Source organism: Mytilus trossulus, chromosome 11 (assembly GCF_036588685.1).
Source record: "Mytilus trossulus isolate FHL-02 chromosome 11, PNRI_Mtr1.1.1.hap1, whole genome shotgun sequence".
NCBI classification, from domain to species: Eukaryota; Metazoa; Mollusca; class Bivalvia; order Mytilida; family Mytilidae; genus Mytilus; species Mytilus trossulus.
The window spans coordinates 34,652,337-34,672,297 of NC_086383.1; the positions used below are offsets into that span (position 1 = coordinate 34,652,337).

The 19,961-nt window shown below is 32.9% G+C and overlaps 1 protein-coding gene across 1 annotated transcript in view; it reads left to right on the forward strand.

Annotated features, from left to right (window-relative positions):
- Window positions 1–19,961, forward strand: part of LOC134691017 (gamma-tubulin complex component 5-like) — a 36,518-nt gene that overhangs the window by 5,096 nt on the left and 11,461 nt on the right. Inside the window, exons 4-18 of the mRNA XM_063551204.1 lie at window positions 927–1,026; window positions 2,023–2,102; window positions 2,796–3,085; window positions 3,711–3,800; window positions 5,263–5,356; window positions 7,252–7,474; window positions 8,026–8,228; window positions 8,811–8,926; window positions 9,512–9,645; window positions 10,381–10,512; window positions 10,961–11,216; window positions 14,648–14,810; window positions 15,336–15,398; window positions 18,144–18,235; window positions 19,290–19,495. Coding sequence (XP_063407274.1) covers window positions 927–1,026; window positions 2,023–2,102; window positions 2,796–3,085; window positions 3,711–3,800; window positions 5,263–5,356; window positions 7,252–7,474; window positions 8,026–8,228; window positions 8,811–8,926; window positions 9,512–9,645; window positions 10,381–10,512; window positions 10,961–11,216; window positions 14,648–14,810; window positions 15,336–15,398; window positions 18,144–18,235; window positions 19,290–19,495 — 2,242 coding nt within the window. The remainder of the gene's footprint in view (window positions 1–926; window positions 1,027–2,022; window positions 2,103–2,795; window positions 3,086–3,710; window positions 3,801–5,262; window positions 5,357–7,251; window positions 7,475–8,025; window positions 8,229–8,810; window positions 8,927–9,511; window positions 9,646–10,380; window positions 10,513–10,960; window positions 11,217–14,647; window positions 14,811–15,335; window positions 15,399–18,143; window positions 18,236–19,289; window positions 19,496–19,961) is intronic.

The window sequence follows — 19,961 nt, forward strand, 5'->3', positions numbered from 1 at the left end:
CTGATTTTCTAGAATTGTAATCAAGTTAAAAATCAATATTTACAAATGTATCTAATGAAACAATGTCTTTTGACGAGAGTCATATATTTCTACAAGTCTTTTAAATGTAAAGGGTAAAAGGAGACAGGAAATGAAATGAAATGGTAATTTGACAATAAATGATATTTCTAAATGATTACATATTTCTTTTCTACTTATTTGCACAAAAAAAGAAATAGATAATTTGTATTAACCCTTTCGCCGATGAGTCCTGTTTTACCGGGATCGGAATACCTCTTTTATATTTCCCGCTCAAAACAGTGCAAACATGAGTTATCTTTCTTTGATGAATACCCAGATGAAAGTGTAAACATGGCGCTTCCGTTTATTGAAAACCATGTCAAAATCAGAGGAAATTTAAGGAATTTACTAGAATTTGAAATGAGGGAACATTTTTTTTAAAGAATATATGGAAGAATTGAAGCCAACATAGTATACTTTTTTGACATTGAATGTCGTTTTATGTACAAAACACTTGGAATGGACATCAGCATCATTCAGTGTGAGGAATTTGTACAGACTCGTAAAAATTTTCAAAATTTTGCCGTTTTGGGTTAAAAAATTATGATTACTGGTCAAAGAGCAGAATTTTGAGAATTTCACCAAGATAATGCCGAAAATTTGAAAATTTGAATATTTGATGAAGAAAAAAATATCAAAACATGATGATGAATAAAAATGTGAACATGGTGTTAGTCAATGAAACAAATACACAAATAACTACAAACAAGAACATCTCCAACTTGAGTAATAGTAGCCAGGTCTGGGCAGCAATCGGTGAAAGGGTTAAGTATTTTTATTATCATCAGTGAAACATTGTCATGATTGTGGACTATGAAATAAACTACATGTCTCTAGTATACTGTCAAATATTTGACAATTTTCAGACAGATACCCACTATGGCTTACTGAGTTTACTGCTACATCTAGCTGAATCTCCAACACATTGCAGTTATGACGGATCTGACTTAGTTCTACAAACTGAAGGTAGGTCTAGTAACTAGTTACTATGAAGACCTGCAAAATTTCCTAACCAGGACACCCACCTTTGAAAGGATGACAACTTAGATAAATAAACTAACGTAAAAAAGATACTTAAATGCCATTCAAGGAGACAAAAATACAAATACAATTTTAGTTTTTCCCGACTATTACATTCTTCTGAGATGAAGTTAAAAAGTATTTCTGTTGTTTCTTATAAATGAGTGTAAATAATTTGATTCTCAAGAATTGTTGTATCTCATATAAATGGATTCAAGCATAAATTAACCAGTCCAGCAAAATGCAAAATATTAAGTGTTCTATAATGAAATATATTCCATGTATTCCAGATGTTTCACCAATAATTGATTTGTGCAAAATACTGATATTTGTGTGTCAATTGTTATAACCAAACAAATAGCTGTTTAGAGACGAAAACACAGAATGCAATGTTTTATTGAAGTGATTATACACCAATCAATTTTTTTTAATTTTATTACATGTAATAAGTTACAGCAGTTGACCTAGGTCATTTGGCATTGATGACAAACGATCTGTGTACTTTTTGGTGAAATTAAGATTAAAACTTTTTTTCAGGACTTTGTTACTAAAACAGAGGTGTGTTTTTTTCACATGTTGGCCAATTCTCAAAATTGATTTATGATTATTGCTAAAACTTTACACACTTCTTAGTTATATTAATCTAAAGATCTGTATACTTTTTGGTGATGTTTCAAAATTTTTATTTTAGAGTTATTGAGTTTTTTGTAAAACAAAAAGGGGGAGGGTTTTTTAACAGGTTGCGCTGTAACTCAAAAACTTTTACTATTATTGCATAAAACTTCACACACAAGATGACAGAAGTATTATCATCTGTTTTAGCAGCTGTTTATTATTTTCACTTGATAATACATATCAAGGTATAAATTCAGGGCCAATTTTAAAACCAAAATAGTGATATACTTTATGCAATCATTATAAAACCTTTTTGTTTCTGATTAGAACCAGAGGATGATTTTGATTGGACAGCATTTCTACTGGATGGTGAATACAGGCCATTACAGGTGTATGATGACTTGGAGGTATGTTAAAGGCTTAGGAAATTAAAACAAATAAATAATAAATATATATTTGAGGGGTTATAAGTATATAAGTTTTACCCTTGTTTGGCCTATCAGTTACATCCATCCTGAACATCCCCAGAAATAGTTTACATTCTCTAACCTTAGTTTGCCTCTACCAAATGTTATGAAACATATAAACAATGGTTATTACCACGAAACACAGATCAAGTTTGAAATTATGGCATCATCTTTACTGTTTATGAGCTGAGCACCTTTATAAACATAAAAAATGCTGAATTTGGTTTCCGTTTTCAAACTTGAGTTTGCTTCAACCAAATGCTATAAAACTTATACACAATGCTTAAAATACCACAAAACAAAAATCAATTTAAAAATTTTGTGGCATCACTTTTGCTGTTCATGAATTAAGCCCCTTTATGAACATAAAACTTGCTGAATTTGGTTTTTGTTCTCTACCTTTAGTTTGACTCTTCCAAATTCTATAAAACTTATACAATGTGTATTACCACAAACTTGTCTTGATGGCATGAATCTGTATGTGGAAGTTGACTCATGCTAATTTACAAAAATTAAACATGAACATCTCAAAGAGCCAAACAGAAACCCTAAAAATAAACAAAATATTTACAAAACAAAACAAATTCTTCAAGATCATACTTTATTTATAAACACACATTTCTTGTTATTTAGTCAGATTCAGAAGAAGAAACATTAACAGAAGATGAAGATGAACAAGACAAAAAGAGCACAAAAGATCAAGATTCTGGAGATTTTTCAGGTCATGTGACCCAACAAGATGTGACCTTGTCAACTATAGCAGCAGCAGACAGCACAACATTTTATGAGATAGAAGATGTACAACCATCAGATACTGGACTTGCTTGGTTACAGAAAAATCTGGTTGTACAGTATTGGAGAGGTCATGGCTGTACTGAGGAGGGGTCAGAAGGTCATGACTCCTGTAATCTGACACGTGATTGGTTAGTTTTCTTGAAATAGGAAAGGACTAAATTGATATTTGAATCATATATTTCTATTGTTAAGATCAAATATTGTATCTTGCTATAAGAACTTGTATTTGAAACATGCTTTAATTAACAATTTAAAGGACATATCTTTAATTTCTTTTGACTCATTTTTAATAAGTTTATTTTGTAGACATATATAAATTTTTAATATACATTCACTCACATGTAGATTTGGCATTCCATTCCTGTCCCCTCAAATTCAATCTCTGATTTCAAAAAAATTTAGATACAAAAACTTAACTTGTTTTGTCATAGTTTTGTATAATCAACTTCATGGCTTATGAATAAAACTAAATAACAGTTGTACTTCAAAAGGTCCACAGGGACAGAAGTTTTTCCCAACTCTGTATAAAAATAAGAAATTACTGTAGGTATAAAGCCTTCAACAATGCCATATTGAGTAGCTATTAAATGCCCATGGGTCAGAAATGACAAATGCCAACTCCCACCATTAATGGATTAAAATGACAAGTTTCATGTGAAGTTTTTAATTTGTTTTACTAGATAGTGGTTACAATCAACACCATTAAATTGTACCAATACATTATATACATTGATTTATTGTTTTTATTTTCAGGGAAGCTTACAAACAAGCCAGTAATCCCCTGTATGGTGAGCCAGGCCATGTATTAATCACAGAAACCATGCTGATTAGAGAAGTCTTATGGTAAATTATAATGCATGTAAACATATGAGTGTTGTGTACTTATAACAGAAAAATATACGAATAGTAGACATGGTATAGAGGAGTCCTTATAATTTATGGAAATGTTCTGTGTTAAGCTTCTTACAAAAATTCAGCCTGCACCGCAAGTCAGAAGTCCAATTTCATAATACATCTTTAAACAGACTGGTAAAATTTGGCAAAACTTTGTTAAGACACATCAGGAAAAGGTTTGAATATGTGTTTTCAGACAAGTAGTTGGAAAAGATTTTGGTGCATATAAAAAAGAAGATGTGGTTTGATTGCCAATGAGACAACTCTTCACAAGAGACCAAATGACACAGAAATAAACAACTAAATAAGTCATCATACGGCCTTCAACAATGAGCAAAGCTCATGCTGCATAGTCAGCCATATTGTTGCAGACTGTTTAACATGCCAAAACATCATTTCAATGGCTGATGTGTAGAGTGATTTAGATTCTGTTATTTCAGATTACACTACAGCTCGGGTGGATTTTGCTTTGTCCACCGGCCAACCATAGGAGTGGGCATTGGGTGGGCAAAACTTCTACCTTTCTTTTATTTAATCTAATGACTTGCAAGTACAATCACTTGAAAAAGCAGATAAGCATTTGTAATCAATATTTTTACAAAAAAAGAGATTATAGCTAGAGTGGGCACGTGTGGGCAGGTGGAAAAAGCAAAATCCACTCCGGTTGTTGTGTAAATGCATGATTGGTGTTCTCGTCACTCATTAGTAGTGCAAAAAGAAAACATTAGACATTCCAGTATACATGGTATAGCTTATTCCATTTTTTTTTAAATCTCATCATAAACAAGTTTAATAAATGTTGCTTTACAATCTTATACAACAACAGAAGAGTTTAGTTTATATCAAAACTTTAAAAAATGTGCCGTAGGTTGCATTTCTGTAAATATTGACAAAATTGATGCAATTTCCCATAGGAACTCCTTTTACGGCGTAAACTGTACCACTTTTACTATGAAGTTTGTTAAAAAATCTTATCCTAGAATTGAAAGTTCATATGCACCACAATTTTTTTCAAAGATCAAAATATAGGACTGTGCAGCATATTTTCAACGTTTATATGACCTGAACTTCTCAGAGTTTAAACTAACACTCATTTTCTTAACTACCCCTACCTCAAATGAAAGGTTACCACAGATTTCAATGTAAACAATATGCACATGTGTATTTACTGGTAACATCCCCAAGTTATGTCTCTGTGAGATGGAACACAGAGAGTATAACTGGGAACCAGTATGTAAACAAAGTTAATTATCTATGAATATTCAAGATCTCCCTAAAAGACTTGTTTTGAGAAACAGCTGTATTTACAAAGTGCAACCTGTATAGGCTCTTTGTTACATTGTTTTTGTATTTACATTCATACTCTTTTGTCCTTTAGAGAGCCTATACTTTGTAGTTGTTTATTTTCCAGGATGTTGTTTGGAGTGAAAGATTCATTTATATTTGTGTACACTGGAGAAAAGTTCCTAATTAGAGATAGTATAGTACTATCACATTTAACAGAGGTAAGCACATTACTAAGGATTCTTCATTAATTGCTGGCTACAAATTTTCATGGATTTCGTTGGTACAGGTAAACCACAACAATGTTTAACACATGACATATTTTCTAAGGCCTGTATATATGCAGACTTTGACAAAACTATGAAATTAAATGTCCAAAAGCATTCAAGTTTCTTGAAACGAAATTTGGTATCCACGTAAATAAATGAATCAACAGTACTGTAGTAAATTGGGTTATGTTTACATGCTTAAGTGTGAATGGAATAATCGTGTGCCAAATTAGTTATTTTTGTGACCATATTTATTTATCATCAATCAAAACACAAATATGATTTATACAATTCATTAAGCTTGTACCGAACTTATAAAAGAAATATTTATGGGAGGTTGACTGAAGTTGGTTGTGGGGAGTTCTATTATTAATCCTTATTTTATTTCACCCAATTTTATTTGTGATAATTTTTGTCAAGCCTGCAACTTTTGTTGCAGAAAGCTCGACATAGGGATAGTGATCCGGCGGCGGCTACGGCTGCGGCGGCGGCGGCGGTGTTAGCTCACTTCTTAAAAGCTTTATATTTTAGAAGGTAGAAGACCTGGATGCTTCATACTTTGTATATAGATGCCTCATGTTAGGAACTTTCCATCAGTCACATGTCCAATGTCCTTGACCTCACTTTCATGGTTCAGTGACTACTTGAAAAAAAAGATAAGATTTTTTGTAATGTTAAATTCTCTCTTATTATAAATAATTGGATAACTATATTTGGTATGTGCGTACCTTGCAAGGTCCTTATGCCTGTCAGACATTTTTCACTTGACCTCGTCCTCATTTCATGGATCAGTGAACAAGGTTAAGTTTTCGTGGTCAAGTCCAGTTCTCAGATACTATAAGCAATAGGTCTAGTATATTCGGTGTATGGAAGGACTGTAAGGTGTACATGTCCAACTGGCAGGTGTCATCTGACCTTGACCTCATTTTCATGGTTCAGTGGTCAAAGTTAAGTTTTTTGGTTTTGGTCTGTTTTTCTTATACTATAGGCAATAGGTCTACTATAATTGGTGTATGAAATGATTGTAGGGTGTACATGTCTAGCTGACAGGTGTCATCTGACCTTGACTTCATTTTCATGGTAACCAAAGGTGGTCAAAGTTAAGTTTTTTTGTCTTTGGTCTATTTTTCTAATACTTTATGCATTAGGTCAACTATATTTGGTGTATGGAAATATTTTATGATCTATATGGGGGTTGCACAGGTATTATTTGACCTTGACCTCATTTTCACGGTCCATTGCTAAGTTTTAAGTGTTGGTGTTTTGGTCTGTTTTTCTTTATTTATAAGCAATAAGTCAACTATATTTGTTGTATTGAAGAATTGTTAGCTGTACATGTCTGCCTGGCATGGTTCATCTGACCTTGACCTCATTTTCATGGGTCATTGATCAATGTTTCATTTTCTTGGTTAATGTTGAGTTTATGTGACAGTTGAAATAAAGCTTTATATTTAGGTCTATCAAGATAGTATCAAGGATTAGTAAAGAAGGCTAGACATTTCAGTGTGTGCACTCTTGTGCTTCTTACTTTTGGCTTTGTCATACATGATAAATAGTGTTAATTTAGATTGAAGACAGCTTTACTTTTATGAATGCAAATAGGTAGATTCAGCAATGCTAGGGTCTATCAGGCCTCCGGGTGTGGGAATTCTCACTGCATTGAAGACCCATTAGTGGCCTTCAGCTGTTATCAGCATTTTGGTCAGGTTGTTGTCTCTTTGACACATTCTCCATTTCCATTCTCAATTTTATCATTTTATGTACATGTATGCCTTGAACATTACAGAAAAACTTCTATAAAGCCATATATAACCAATCATCAAGTATATTTTGCTTTTATTCTACAGAAAATGGTAGACAGTGTTCTTTATGATTTAACAAAGTATGGAGGATACATTCAGAAACTTGAGCAATTTGAACAGGAAGTGACATCATGTAGTTACCATGCCAACAGTGATGATAACATAATTAGTCAAACATATCAGTCTTTCCAAAGTGCTGTTGCCTTGGGTTTTTTGGATTCATTCAAAAAAGAGATAACTAGAATAGAAAAAATAATAGTGAAGCAAGGTTTGTATTGTAGATATTTGAAACTTTCTAAACATATTACACGTGAACATTTCCTGAAATTTATCATTGAAGTACCATTTTCAGGCTTGTATAGTTAGCACTGGTACGTACATAGTCTGCAACCCCTTTTGCCCAAGTAATTTCAGGTAAAAAAACTTTTTGTAACTGTTAGAAAAGGTCTAATGAAACTCCAGTAATTTCAAATCGTGTGCAGTCGTTTGCAGTATTTTCTTGGAAAAACCTGTTTTCCATCATCAAACAAAAGCTGAAACTTTTGTAAATGATTTTAGAACGCTTCATGATCGTTAAAATTGCCTGGTTTAATGGTTCATGAGGTATTTTAATTTATAGAATTTATGTTTTTTTTTTAAATCTGACATTATCAGCTATGAGGTCTATGCATTGAGCTCCTGAATGAGGTGATGATCAATGTAATAATGATAATAAAATAAAATACTATCTTTTTTTCTTATCATCAATTTATTTGAAGTATATTGTAACTTTTTGAAAATGAAATAAACCTAAACTTTATGTATTTTTTTGTTTTTCAGAGGAAACAATAACATTATCGTCCCTTCATGCTACACTGAAACCATGGTTACACAAACTAGACATCTTGTATTCTGTGTATGTAAAGGGTATAAAGGAAGCAGAATGGTTGCCTAGCAACTACCAGAAATCATCACATCTGATCAGTGTTTTATATGAAGCCATTACAGAATTTGATGCTTTGGGAGAATTCTCAAAGGATGTTGTAAGTTGAGATAAGGGATAAAACCTAGAAGAAATATACAGGATGCTCTTACAAGCTACCCCAAGTCTAATATTGACTTTGTTAATTGTAAATGTTGAGATCCTAAGATCCTATTGTTGTTATACTGCAAAGACAATACCATAACAACAGTAAGATCTATTTCAAAATGCATGTAGTGGGATCTCTTTTTCTATCACAGCCTTTACCATACAATTTGATAAGAAATTCAATACATTATTCTGTTAGATATTTAACCTCATGGCCATGACTTGCAACTTTAAAGATGTTTAACAACCCTGACAACTCATGAGGGTCATGGTTGGTTTGTTCAACTACTACATGACTTGTTATTATATTACTGCTCCAAACTACGGGTAATAACATGGTTAACTTTAGAACAGAAGTTTGTCTGTCACATAAATTGTGATTTAGAAAGATTTAAAAGACATTAATTTTGACAATTTCAGTAGGTCCTACAAACAAAAAGTTCCGTCAAAATTTATTATTACAAAACTTAAACCTGTAGGAATTTTTTAAATGATGAAAACATCGCAAACATTTCTGATTTTTTGTATTTTTCAGGTTGATCTGTTACTGCCTCTCTGGATACAGACCACTAAACCATATATAGATATAATAGATAATTGGATAACCAATGGTGTATTGTGTGATCCACGACTGGAGTTTATTGTCAGAAGGTATATCATGATTGCACCAAAGACCAAAAGACATGGATGTAAACATCAATAGATCACCCTGCAACCTTCAACCAAGAGCAAAACACATACCAAGTAGAAGTCTATACAATTTAAAAAAAAAAAAAAAATTTGGTTTATACAGATTTGGGGACTGAAACTATAATATGACACATAGAATATAAAAACCCTATGTGTTGGTTTGCAAAAAAAAAATCCAACAGTTCAACAATTAAAAGAAAAATGATTTAGAAACATGTTTGCCCTGAAAATCTCTTTCTGAGAATTGATAATACAGATATTGGAATAACCTAACATATCAGGATAAAAAAAGAATCATGAACCTTACCGGACTACAGATAGCCTGATATGGTGTATGAACAGTATGTAGTGGGATAAAGTCACCTTTTGTTGCCTTTCTAGATCATGTAGATCTCTTAATCATTTTGATTATGTGGTAAATGTAAAGCACAAAAATCTACACAGTCCAACTTTACATGTTTACTATCTTGTTAATTTTTATAGTAAAAAAAAATATGCCAGATAGCTTGGTTAGCTAAAATTGTACATCTTTATAATATCTTTTAGAAATGAAAGTGTAAAATCCCTTGATGAGAAATTTTGGGAAATAGCTTTTACCATACATGTTCCTGAAGATGACCCATCAAAGAGTAAGATTCAGGACCAGACAGATACATTGGATGACACATCTACATTTTCTGGTAAGTATTTATATTGATCTAGCATGTACTTAAGTCAATTATCACATATCGGCAACAAACTCCAACTGTTATTTTGACGATTGAGAACTTATTCACAGGGCAAGACAACTTGTTATAACTTGTAATATTGCACAGCTTATAATTAGATGAAAGCTAGTTCATTAAATGTCATGTTTTTGATATCAAGGTCTCTGTTGCCGAGTGGTCTAAGCTAGTGCAATAGCTGTAACACTTGCCTGTCAACATTGGTTGTGATTTCTTATACCACACCTAACTGGTGTGCTTGACTTGAACCTAAATTGACTAGGATTGTCCCTTTTGCCATCAAAGCTTAAGGTTGGTGGTTCTCTCCAGGCCCTTTTGCCATCAAAGCTTAAGGTTGGTGGTTCTCTCCAGGCCCTTTTGCCATCAAAGCTTAAGGTTGGTGGTTCTCTCCAGGCCCTTTTGCCATCAAAGCTTAAGGTTGGTGGTTCTCTCCAGGCCCTTTTGCCATCAAAGCTTAAGGTTGGTGGTTCTCTCCAGGCACTCCAGCTTTCACCACCAAATACCAGAATAGTGATGGAAGTATTGATAAACAACAATAAAACAATCCTGAAAACTGTATTTCTTTATATGCCTTTTGAGTATTAACTTCCATGCATTTATTCTCTTATTCTAAGCTTGAAATATATAACAAAACAAACTAGAACTGTTTATGCTTATTGCACAGAGTACATTTACTTTTTTTATTTACAGAATTCTTTAGCCACTGGGCACCACAATTTTTACAGCCTGTCTTGGTAGAGATTATTTTAGCTGGAAAATCCATGGAACTCCTACAGGATTTAGGAAAATTAGCAGAAGTTGTTGGACATAAAGGGGACATAAGTGAGTGCATGTATCTGTATATATATTAGAGTCGCATACAACAATTGATAGATAGAGTAAAAGATGGGCTCTCAAGAGCTACATGTAGATAGCAGGCAATTTGAATAAATGATTAATGTCATGATTATCTACTATTAAGTATGAAATAGAAAATTGATACATGAAATTATTAATTGGCATAAAATAAGGATTATTGGTAGAGTTATCACCCCTTGCCTATCAAATAGTTTGAAAAGTAAAGATGAGGTCTGTCTGACCTCTTGATGTAACTTTCCTTCAATATCTGAGGATAATATGTATATCTTGAAATTGAAAGCTTTGAAATGTTATCTTAATAACAAAACTGAATAGTTTTCTAAACCATTTTCTAAGTGCAAAACTTAAAAACTATGACAACTCTAGAACCACATTTATTTTAGCCTTCATTGACTTTTATCTTCTATTTTAGCATACAAAGCCACTCCATTGTACACAATGTTCCTGGACTCACTCCAAGATATGTTAGGTACAAAAAACAATACAAAAGATTTCCAACAGGAAAAGACAACTCAATCATATACTCTGTTTTCACCCCACATAGAACAGCAGATGAAAATCAAAGGCATTTATGATCCATTGCTAAGAATAAATTTTGAAGCCATATTTTCAGCCTGTGTGAATAACTTGCAGAGAAGTTCTTTGGGAGATACCTCATATAATGATTGGTGAGTAATACACTTATATTTATGATATTATGAGCACAATCAAAATTTTAAAACCAATCAAAATACACATTGAAGATGTTCCTAAGACACAAAATACCGACCGTGCAAGGGCTGTATAGCCAGTCAAGGTTGTTAAAAACTTCCATTTGTTGTAAGACACACATCTTAAATATCAATGTTTGTTTATTCCCCAATCTTCATGGGAGGCAATTTTTATGCCCCACCTACGATAGTAGAGTGGCATTATGTTTTCTGGTCTGTGCGTCCGTTCATCTGTCTGTTCGTCCGTCTGTCCCGCTTCAGGTTAAAGTTTTTGGTCAAGGTAGTTTTTGATGAAGTTGAAGTCCAATCAACTTGAAACTTAGTCAGAGCTCCAGATAAGAATTCATAAATTGGGGTTTTTACCCACCATTTTCTTATATAATTGGTTAATAAAGTTTTTAGCTCACCTGGCCCGAAGGGCCAAGTGAGCTTATGCCATCACTTGGCGTCCGTCGTCGTCTGTCGTCGTCGTCTGTTGTCGTAGTCTGTCGTCGTAAACTATTTCAAGAATCTTCTCCTCTGAAAATACTGGGCCAAATACTTCCAAACTTCAACTGAATGTTCCTTAGGGTATCTAGTTTATAAATTGTATCCGAGGTTTTGATTTATCAACAAACATGGTCGCCATTGCTAAAAATAGAACATAGGGGTCAAATGCAGTTTTTGGCTTATAACTCTAAAACCAAAAGCATTTAGAGCAAATCTGACATGGGGTAATATTGTTTATCAGGTCAAGATCTATCTGCCCTGAAATTTTCAGATGAATCAGACAACCCGTTGTTGGGTTGCTGCCCCTGAATTGGTAATTTTAAGGAAATTTTGCTGTTTTTGGTTATTATCTTGAATATTATTATAGATAGAGATAAACTGTAAACAGCAATAATGCTCAGCAAAGTAAGATTTACAAATAAGTCAACATGACCGAAATGGTCAGTTGACCCCTTTTGGAGTTATTGCCCTTTATAGTCAATTTTTAACCATTTTTCGTAAATCTTAGTTATCTTTTACAAAAATCTTCTCCTCTGAAACTACTGGGCCAAATACTTCCAAACTTTAACTGAATGTTCCTTAGGGTATCTAGTTTATAAATTGTATCCAAAGTTTTGATCTATCAACAAACAAGGTCGCCATTACTAAAAATAGAACATAGGGGTCAAATGCAGTTTTTGGCTTATAACTCAAAAACCAAAGCATTTAGAGCAAATCGGACATGGGGTTATATTGTTAATCAGGTCAAGATCTATCTGCCCTGAAATTTTCAGATGAATCAGACAACCTGTTGTTAGGTTGCTGCCCCTGAATTGATAATTTTAAGGAAATTTTGCTGTTTTTGGATATTATCTTGAATATTATTATAGATAGAGATAAATTGTAAATAGAAATAATGTTCAGCAAAGCAAGATTTACAAATAAGTCAACATGACCGAAATGGTCAGTTGACCCCTTTAGGAGTTATTGCCCTTTATAGTCAATTTTTTACCATTTTTCGTAAATCTTAGTAATCTTTTACAAAAATCTTCTCCTCTGAAACTACTTGGCCAAATACTTCCAAACTTTAACTGAATGTTCCTTAGGGTATCTAGTTTATAAATTGTATCCGAAGTTTTGATCTATCAACAAACATGGTCGCCATTGCTAAAAATAGAACATAGGGGTCAAATGCAGTTTTTGGCTTATAACTCAAAAACCAAAGCATTTAGAGCAAATCTGACATGGGGTTACATTGTTTATCAGGTCAAGATTTATCTGCCCTGAAATTTTCAGATGAATCAGACAACCTGTTGTTGGGTTACTGCCCCTGAATTGATAATCTTAAGGAAATTTTGCTGTTTTTGGTTATTATCTTGAATATTATTATAGATAGAGATAAACTGTAAAGCAGGGTTTCCGCTGGCGGTCGCCATTTTCGCAATTTGCGAAAAAATAATAATTGTGGCGATTAAAATTCGTCATTGGCGAAAGAATTTGGCGAAAGAAATATATATAACGATTTATTTTCAGCCATCTTGTTTATTTACTTTTTTCGGGTTTCTCGGACTTTACCGATCAGACAATACTCGGAATTTACCTTAAACTCGTTAAGATTTTGACAGAAAATCAATAATCAGCTGATTGCATTCATAGCTATCGACATCAAAGGACTAATTAATAAAGGTGTTAATAATTATATGATATGACAAAATGATATAGTTAAATGGCTTCTGTCATGTGTCACAAAGGGGATTTATTAACCACTTTGCGAAGCACGTGTTTGAAGCAAATTTTTTACGCTTCCTCTCCTTCTTTTAATGATAGTCCAGAAAAGAAAATTTTTTGTTAAGACGAAAAATGTCCAAAAGCAAGAAAAGTCTCCGATTTAAAACTTTATCATTTAACTTTCATATAGATCATTGATTTGAGTGGGTACTTCAAAGTCGTTTCAGTTACACACGTGTTTCAAGCATATAGTTTTACTTATTTACGATGGTCTAGAAAAGAAAACTGTCGTTATGTAGAAAATCTATTCAAAAGGTTAACATGAGAGTAACCCTTCAATGTAATGACTACACCTTACACGAGGGATCAATTCAAAGTGATAAGATGCCTCGTTTTGTTTTAAAAATCACTTCTTATTTAGGGGGGGGAGTTAAATTTTAAAAGAAAAATGTATTTGTGTAACTTGGCGAAAAAAATAATAAAGTGGCGAAAAATATATTGTTTTGGCGAAAGAGGTGGCGAAAAAAATAATTGACCCAGGGGAAACCCTGCTGTAAAGTGAGCAATAATGTTCAGCAATGTAAGATCTACAAATAAGTCTATCTGACCAAAGTTGTCAATTGACGCCTTAAGGAGTTATTGCCCTTTAAAGACTTTTTTCACAATTTGTTCATCATGTTGACTTACTTAAAAAAATCTTCTCCTTTGAAACTGCTGTATCAATTTCAGCCAAACTTAGGCTAAATGAGTTTCATAGTATCGAGTATAAATTTTATATTTTATTTCCTTGTATGTCAAGAAACATAGCTTTTATGGCTAAAATAGAACATAGGAGAAAATGATTTTTTTTTTGCTTTTGAAGAAAATAGGTTGATCCAAAAACCAAACGATTTGTGGAGGTCTATTTTGGAATTGATTGTTTCAAATTAGCTTTACTGGCCTATAGCTCGTAGAGCCAGTAAAAGGATGTTGGTGACCATCAACTAAAAAATATATGCCACCAAATCTTTAAATTCAAAGACTGTCTTTAATCAAATACAACTGAAAGAAAACAAGATGAATCATACATGTAAAGTCTGTCACGACACATCATGCGTGCACACAAAATTTCAGGGCATCAATTACAAAATTGATGCCCTGCAATTGTTGACCTTAGCCAATGGAAATGAGAATTCCAATTTTTAATTTTTCAGGTTAACAGTCTCTTTAGTAAGAGATGGATTACAGCCAATAGATCAGTTACTACAGAAGTGTTTATATCCTCACATCAAACACAAATATGTACATGTCTGTTCTAAACTTGTACAGATCCTGAAAGAAGAATATCATCTTATGGAATATCTCGCTACAATGAGGGTAATGTTATATCATTATCTTAATATTTCTGTCTATTGTCCTTTGTAAGAGTAGAAATAGTAAAACATATACAAGACACAGGAGCAGATCCAGCCATTTTAAAAAGGGGGGTTCCCAACCCAGGACAAAGGGGGGGTTCCTACTATATGTCCCCATTCAAATGCATTGATCGGCCCAAAAAGGGGGGGTTCCAACCCCCGGAACCCCCCCCCCCCTGGATCCGCCAGACAGACAACAAAAACCACCAGTCATGTCAGTACTGCAATAAAGTACAAAAGCAAATATCAGAAAAGAAAATGAGGAGAAAATAATTTAAAAAATTAGAAGATGTGATACGATAGCCAGTGAGACAGCTATCCATCTGAGACCTAATGATCAAATTCCATGTCATAAAGTATTAGACACAGATATGACAAAATGTCAAACAATTTAAACAGCAAAACAAGCTGTCTGTCTTATGTACAAAACAATAAATGAAAAAATGTGATAGGCAGCAAACATAACTTGTATGCATCTTTATTACAGCATTTCTTTCTGATGGAGGCAGGGGATACTATGTTTGACTTCTATACTCAAATATTTGATATGGTGAGTAAATGTATATATCAATACAAAAAAATTGGGGGTTAATTCAGATGAGACAGCAACCCAATATTTGATAGATTTTTCATATTTAAGTTTGAATTGGAGAGTTTTTGATGACCAAGTCAGTCAAATTTTTTTTTTACAAAAACCAATATGCAATATACAACTTTCGAGTTCGATGAATTTCCGTCAAAAACTCTGGTTTTAGTGAACATCATTTGTGCGTTTATGGGCATCGTCACTTCCATTCCAATGTTGAGCAAGTGGTTGGAAAATAATAATACTATATTGCAGGATTTATTCGGCAAACTAAATTCTCAAAGTTGACAATTAGCACTGCTGTCATTAGGGAATTGTTATTAAGTACTTACAAAACATAAATTATTTCTAGTTTATCCTGCACAATGATGATCACTAAGACGCTTGATGAACGTTGATAGTGCAGGGATACAGGCAACCCCCTCTATCTGGTAAATGACCTCACAAAGGCGCGCCTAATTGACGAGTTTTTTCCAGTGACAGATGAACTCGAAAGTTGTCTATTGAATCAAATGAAATAGATACTTAAGTGTTAAAAAAATGTCAAAAATTGTTCATCAGATGTACTTTAATTTTAGGCCGAAATTAATACTTCTCCTTTAATGTTAAGTGGAATTATTTGTTTATTAACCCTTTCAACGCTATACACGGCATATGCCGCGATGACATACGCCGTCCGCCACTGCTATTCGCGGCATATGCCGCGATAACAACGGATTTTTCGTAAGGACTGTTAAACCATTCGGTTTTCATTCGGATCCTCTCTAATTTTTCCTTGTATGAATCGAGGATATACAAGGTCTCATTTGCGCTTGAAATCCCGGCAATTTTTATTGTAAAATCATGCAGTAGAAGGATAATTGAAGGAAAATAAAAACAAATATTTTGACAAATGCAAATGGCGGAAATCGGAAACGAAGCTGTAAATATGGAAATATTTCAGCATTTCTATGGGGAAACTTACAACGAGGATTAGTTAAAAGGTTTCTTGTTACCTCAACGTGTTCATTACATTCAATTCGTGTGGGAAATATGATTTGATCGATCATTACGAGACGTAGAAAAAGGGGGGAAAACGGAGGTTGACTGAATTTTTGAGAACGGAGCCACTGATTTGTGCCACGATTACATAATCCATTGTGTATGGTGCAATGCGCTACGAAATCGAGCAATTGATGTCTTCTTTATTATATGGCAGATAAAACAACAAAATTGATGAAGACTAAAAGTAGTTTTTATTCAAAATTCAACACAAATGTAATAAATTACACCTTTTACCTGTTAATTACCTGAAAATGCAGGTAACCTGATAAAAATTTTACTGAAATAACTGCCTAACATTACAGTTCATACTCTCCTGAGCATTTTTCATGCAATAACTTTCTCTGTATCTCTTATAATAAAAAAGATACAGCAGTCTGAAATGGAATATACTGTTCTAATGAATGAACACACAAAAAATGCAGCAGCAGCAACCATTTTTCTATTTTTTTGTGTAGCGTTGAAAGGGTTTAAGCTATATGATAAAAGAATGATAAGCATCATGGAGCATGCTGCAGACTTTTTGTCACCATAAAACGATTTGTCAAAAAATTGAAATACACATAGTCAACAATTCATTTGTCATCTACTTCCTATCATTAGGATACGATCATTGAGATAGCAACCCAACAAACCAAAAAGGTAAAAGTCATCAAGAGGTGTAAACTTATTAAGAAATAATTTATGGGGGCTTGAATATATCGTGATTTTACCACGGGTTGGCCCTTTATTTCCAACATTTTACCCTGAACGATTGGGAGAGGTAAAATATCGGCATAAAGGGACAACCTGTGGTAAAATCATGATATATTTAAGCCCCCATGAATTTTTCAATTATAATAGGACAAATACAGCATTTCTTTTGGATCGAAGTGCTCTAGGTATAGGCATTATTTGTCCTTCTCATAAATGAACATATTATTAAATTGATGTAAAAGAACGGAGCAAACTGAATAAGTGACATGTTTAAACTATTTACTATAACATATTTAGATAGGTTTGGATGAATCTAAATGATAATTGTTCTTATATGTCTTATATATGTATACAAAAAATGGCTTACATAACACATTTTACCATCGATTTTTTACATTTCCTTGTTGTGATGATTATTGGTTTCACAAGCATGTATTTTCCCATAAAATGTTTATATTCTGACATCATCGTTCTGTGATGTTGGGTAGCTCATTCATAAAAAAAGCATATGATGTGGGAGTATCGATTGGAACAGCCCAAACAATATATTCATATTTGATCATGGGTGTGTACTCGAAGTGTTTGAGGGAAATCATGTTAGAATATATAACATATGTTTATTTCCTCATTGAAGAATTATATTCAATTTATTTGTGTTTTTTTTATGCCCCACCTAAGGGCATTATGTTTTTTGGTCTATCTGTCAGTCTATCTGTCCTGTTTCAGGTTATAATTTTTTTTCATGGCAGTTTATGATGAAGTTGAAGTCCAATCAACTTGTAACTTGGTACACTTGTTCCCTATGATAGGATCTTTCTAATTTAAATGCCAAATTAGAGTTTTACCCCAATTTCACAGTCAACTGAAATTTGAAATTGATAATTCGAATGGGGCATCTGTGTACTAATGACACATTCTTGTTTTCAATAAAACTTAATCTTAATCTTAATGTTCACTTTGATTATTTTGTAGATACGCCTAAATGAACATTGGAGAGATGCTTCTGTATTAAATTTATGTTTACATGAAGCTCTGCAAGCCAGATTTCCAGAAGAAATAAATAGGTTTGCATGAGAGATAATATAAATTTTTTATTCAAAATTTACTATCTGCGTTAACGTTGTGATGTGGTATTTTCTCTCCTACAGTGTAGGAAGTCGTGTTCATTTCCATGCTTGATAAAACCAAACTCTTTAAAATTGGTATGTGCTTGCCTATTGACAAAGCATGCATTAATTTTGGAATAAGAGCAGAGAAAGGTTGGATTGTCGAAATGACATAAATTGTGAGAGGTTAAAGTCAACAAAAATTGCGGAACTATGGACATATATATTTGTATTTTGATGATATATAAGCATACTTTTCTACATTGGGTAGAGGTATAGGGGGAGGGTTGAGATCTCACAAACATGTTTACCCCGCCACATTTTTGCGCCTGTCCCAAGTCAGGAGCCTCTGGCCTTTGTTAGTCTTGTATCATTTTAATTTTAGTTTCTTGTGTACAATTTGGAAATTAGTATGGCGTTCATTATCACTGAACTAGTATATATTTGTTTAGGGGCCAGCTTAAGGACGCCTCCAGGTGCGGGAATTTCTTGCTACATTGAAGACCTGTTGGTGACCTTCTGCTGTTGTTTTTTTTCTATGGTCGGGTTGTTGTCCCTTTGACACATTCCCCATTTCCATTCTCAATTTTATACAAATATATGACATTGGGTCAAGAACCAAAAAAGGTGGAGAAACAAACAGTTTAAAAAAAGGGTCACTAAACCACAAAAAGAACAAGAAGAACCAATAGATATTTAGTATGTTTGTGAGTTGAGAAATAACAGTATGTGTTAAATTTGGGTCTTTCATTGTAACAATACAGCTTTGAAAATTACAAAATCTTTAAGGGAAAAAATTATATGAGGTAGTCATGAAAAAACCTAAACATGAAATAAAGTATCCACAAAAAATAAGTTAGAAAACTGTAAATTAAAACTGTACAAAATTTCAAATGTATTTATATATCTGTTGATTTGCTTACAGTAAATATAATTGGTAAAATTAAAGATTAAATTTTATTTGATTGACTTGCTACAATGTGAAGTAAAATGCTCTTTTTATTTTTTTCAGACTAGACATAACTGTGGAATCATTAAATCCTAACAAAGAAATAAACCCTATAAATATAACAGATTGTGTAAAGCTCCAGTTCAAAGTTTCTTGGCCAGTAAATGTGGTCATCAACTCACAATGTCAACAAGTATACAACGAAATCTTCTGTTTTCTCTTACAAATTAAGAGGGCAAAATATTGCTTAGATGAACTTAGATTTTTTGGTGAGTTTTCTTGATATTGTAACTCATTTTGATGATTTTTTTTTTTACTTTTTTTAACCTGCTTGATTTTGAACATAATCCATCAAAAATTGGACATTAAAAGCACATGTATTTTGTATCTCTTTTCTCTATTGTTATGATACAGATATGTCATGAAAAAAAAACATATTTTGATTAAAATTATTCAACAGAATGAGGTATATATTTTGTATTTAACACAGATTTCTAATAATGTTGATTGTATTTGTTTTTTTGGGATATATATTTGGTTTCATTGTTCAACCAAATTCTGTATATGTGCCAATAAAAATTGAACTTTGTATGAATTTAATTTGTAATTTACTCAAATCTGTATTAAAATTGGTATCCAATTAATAATAATGAAGCCACAGTATTGCTGGTAACTTTATGTCTGGGATTTAAAAGAAAAGATTATAAAATAGGGTAGATGGTAGCAAAATTTCAT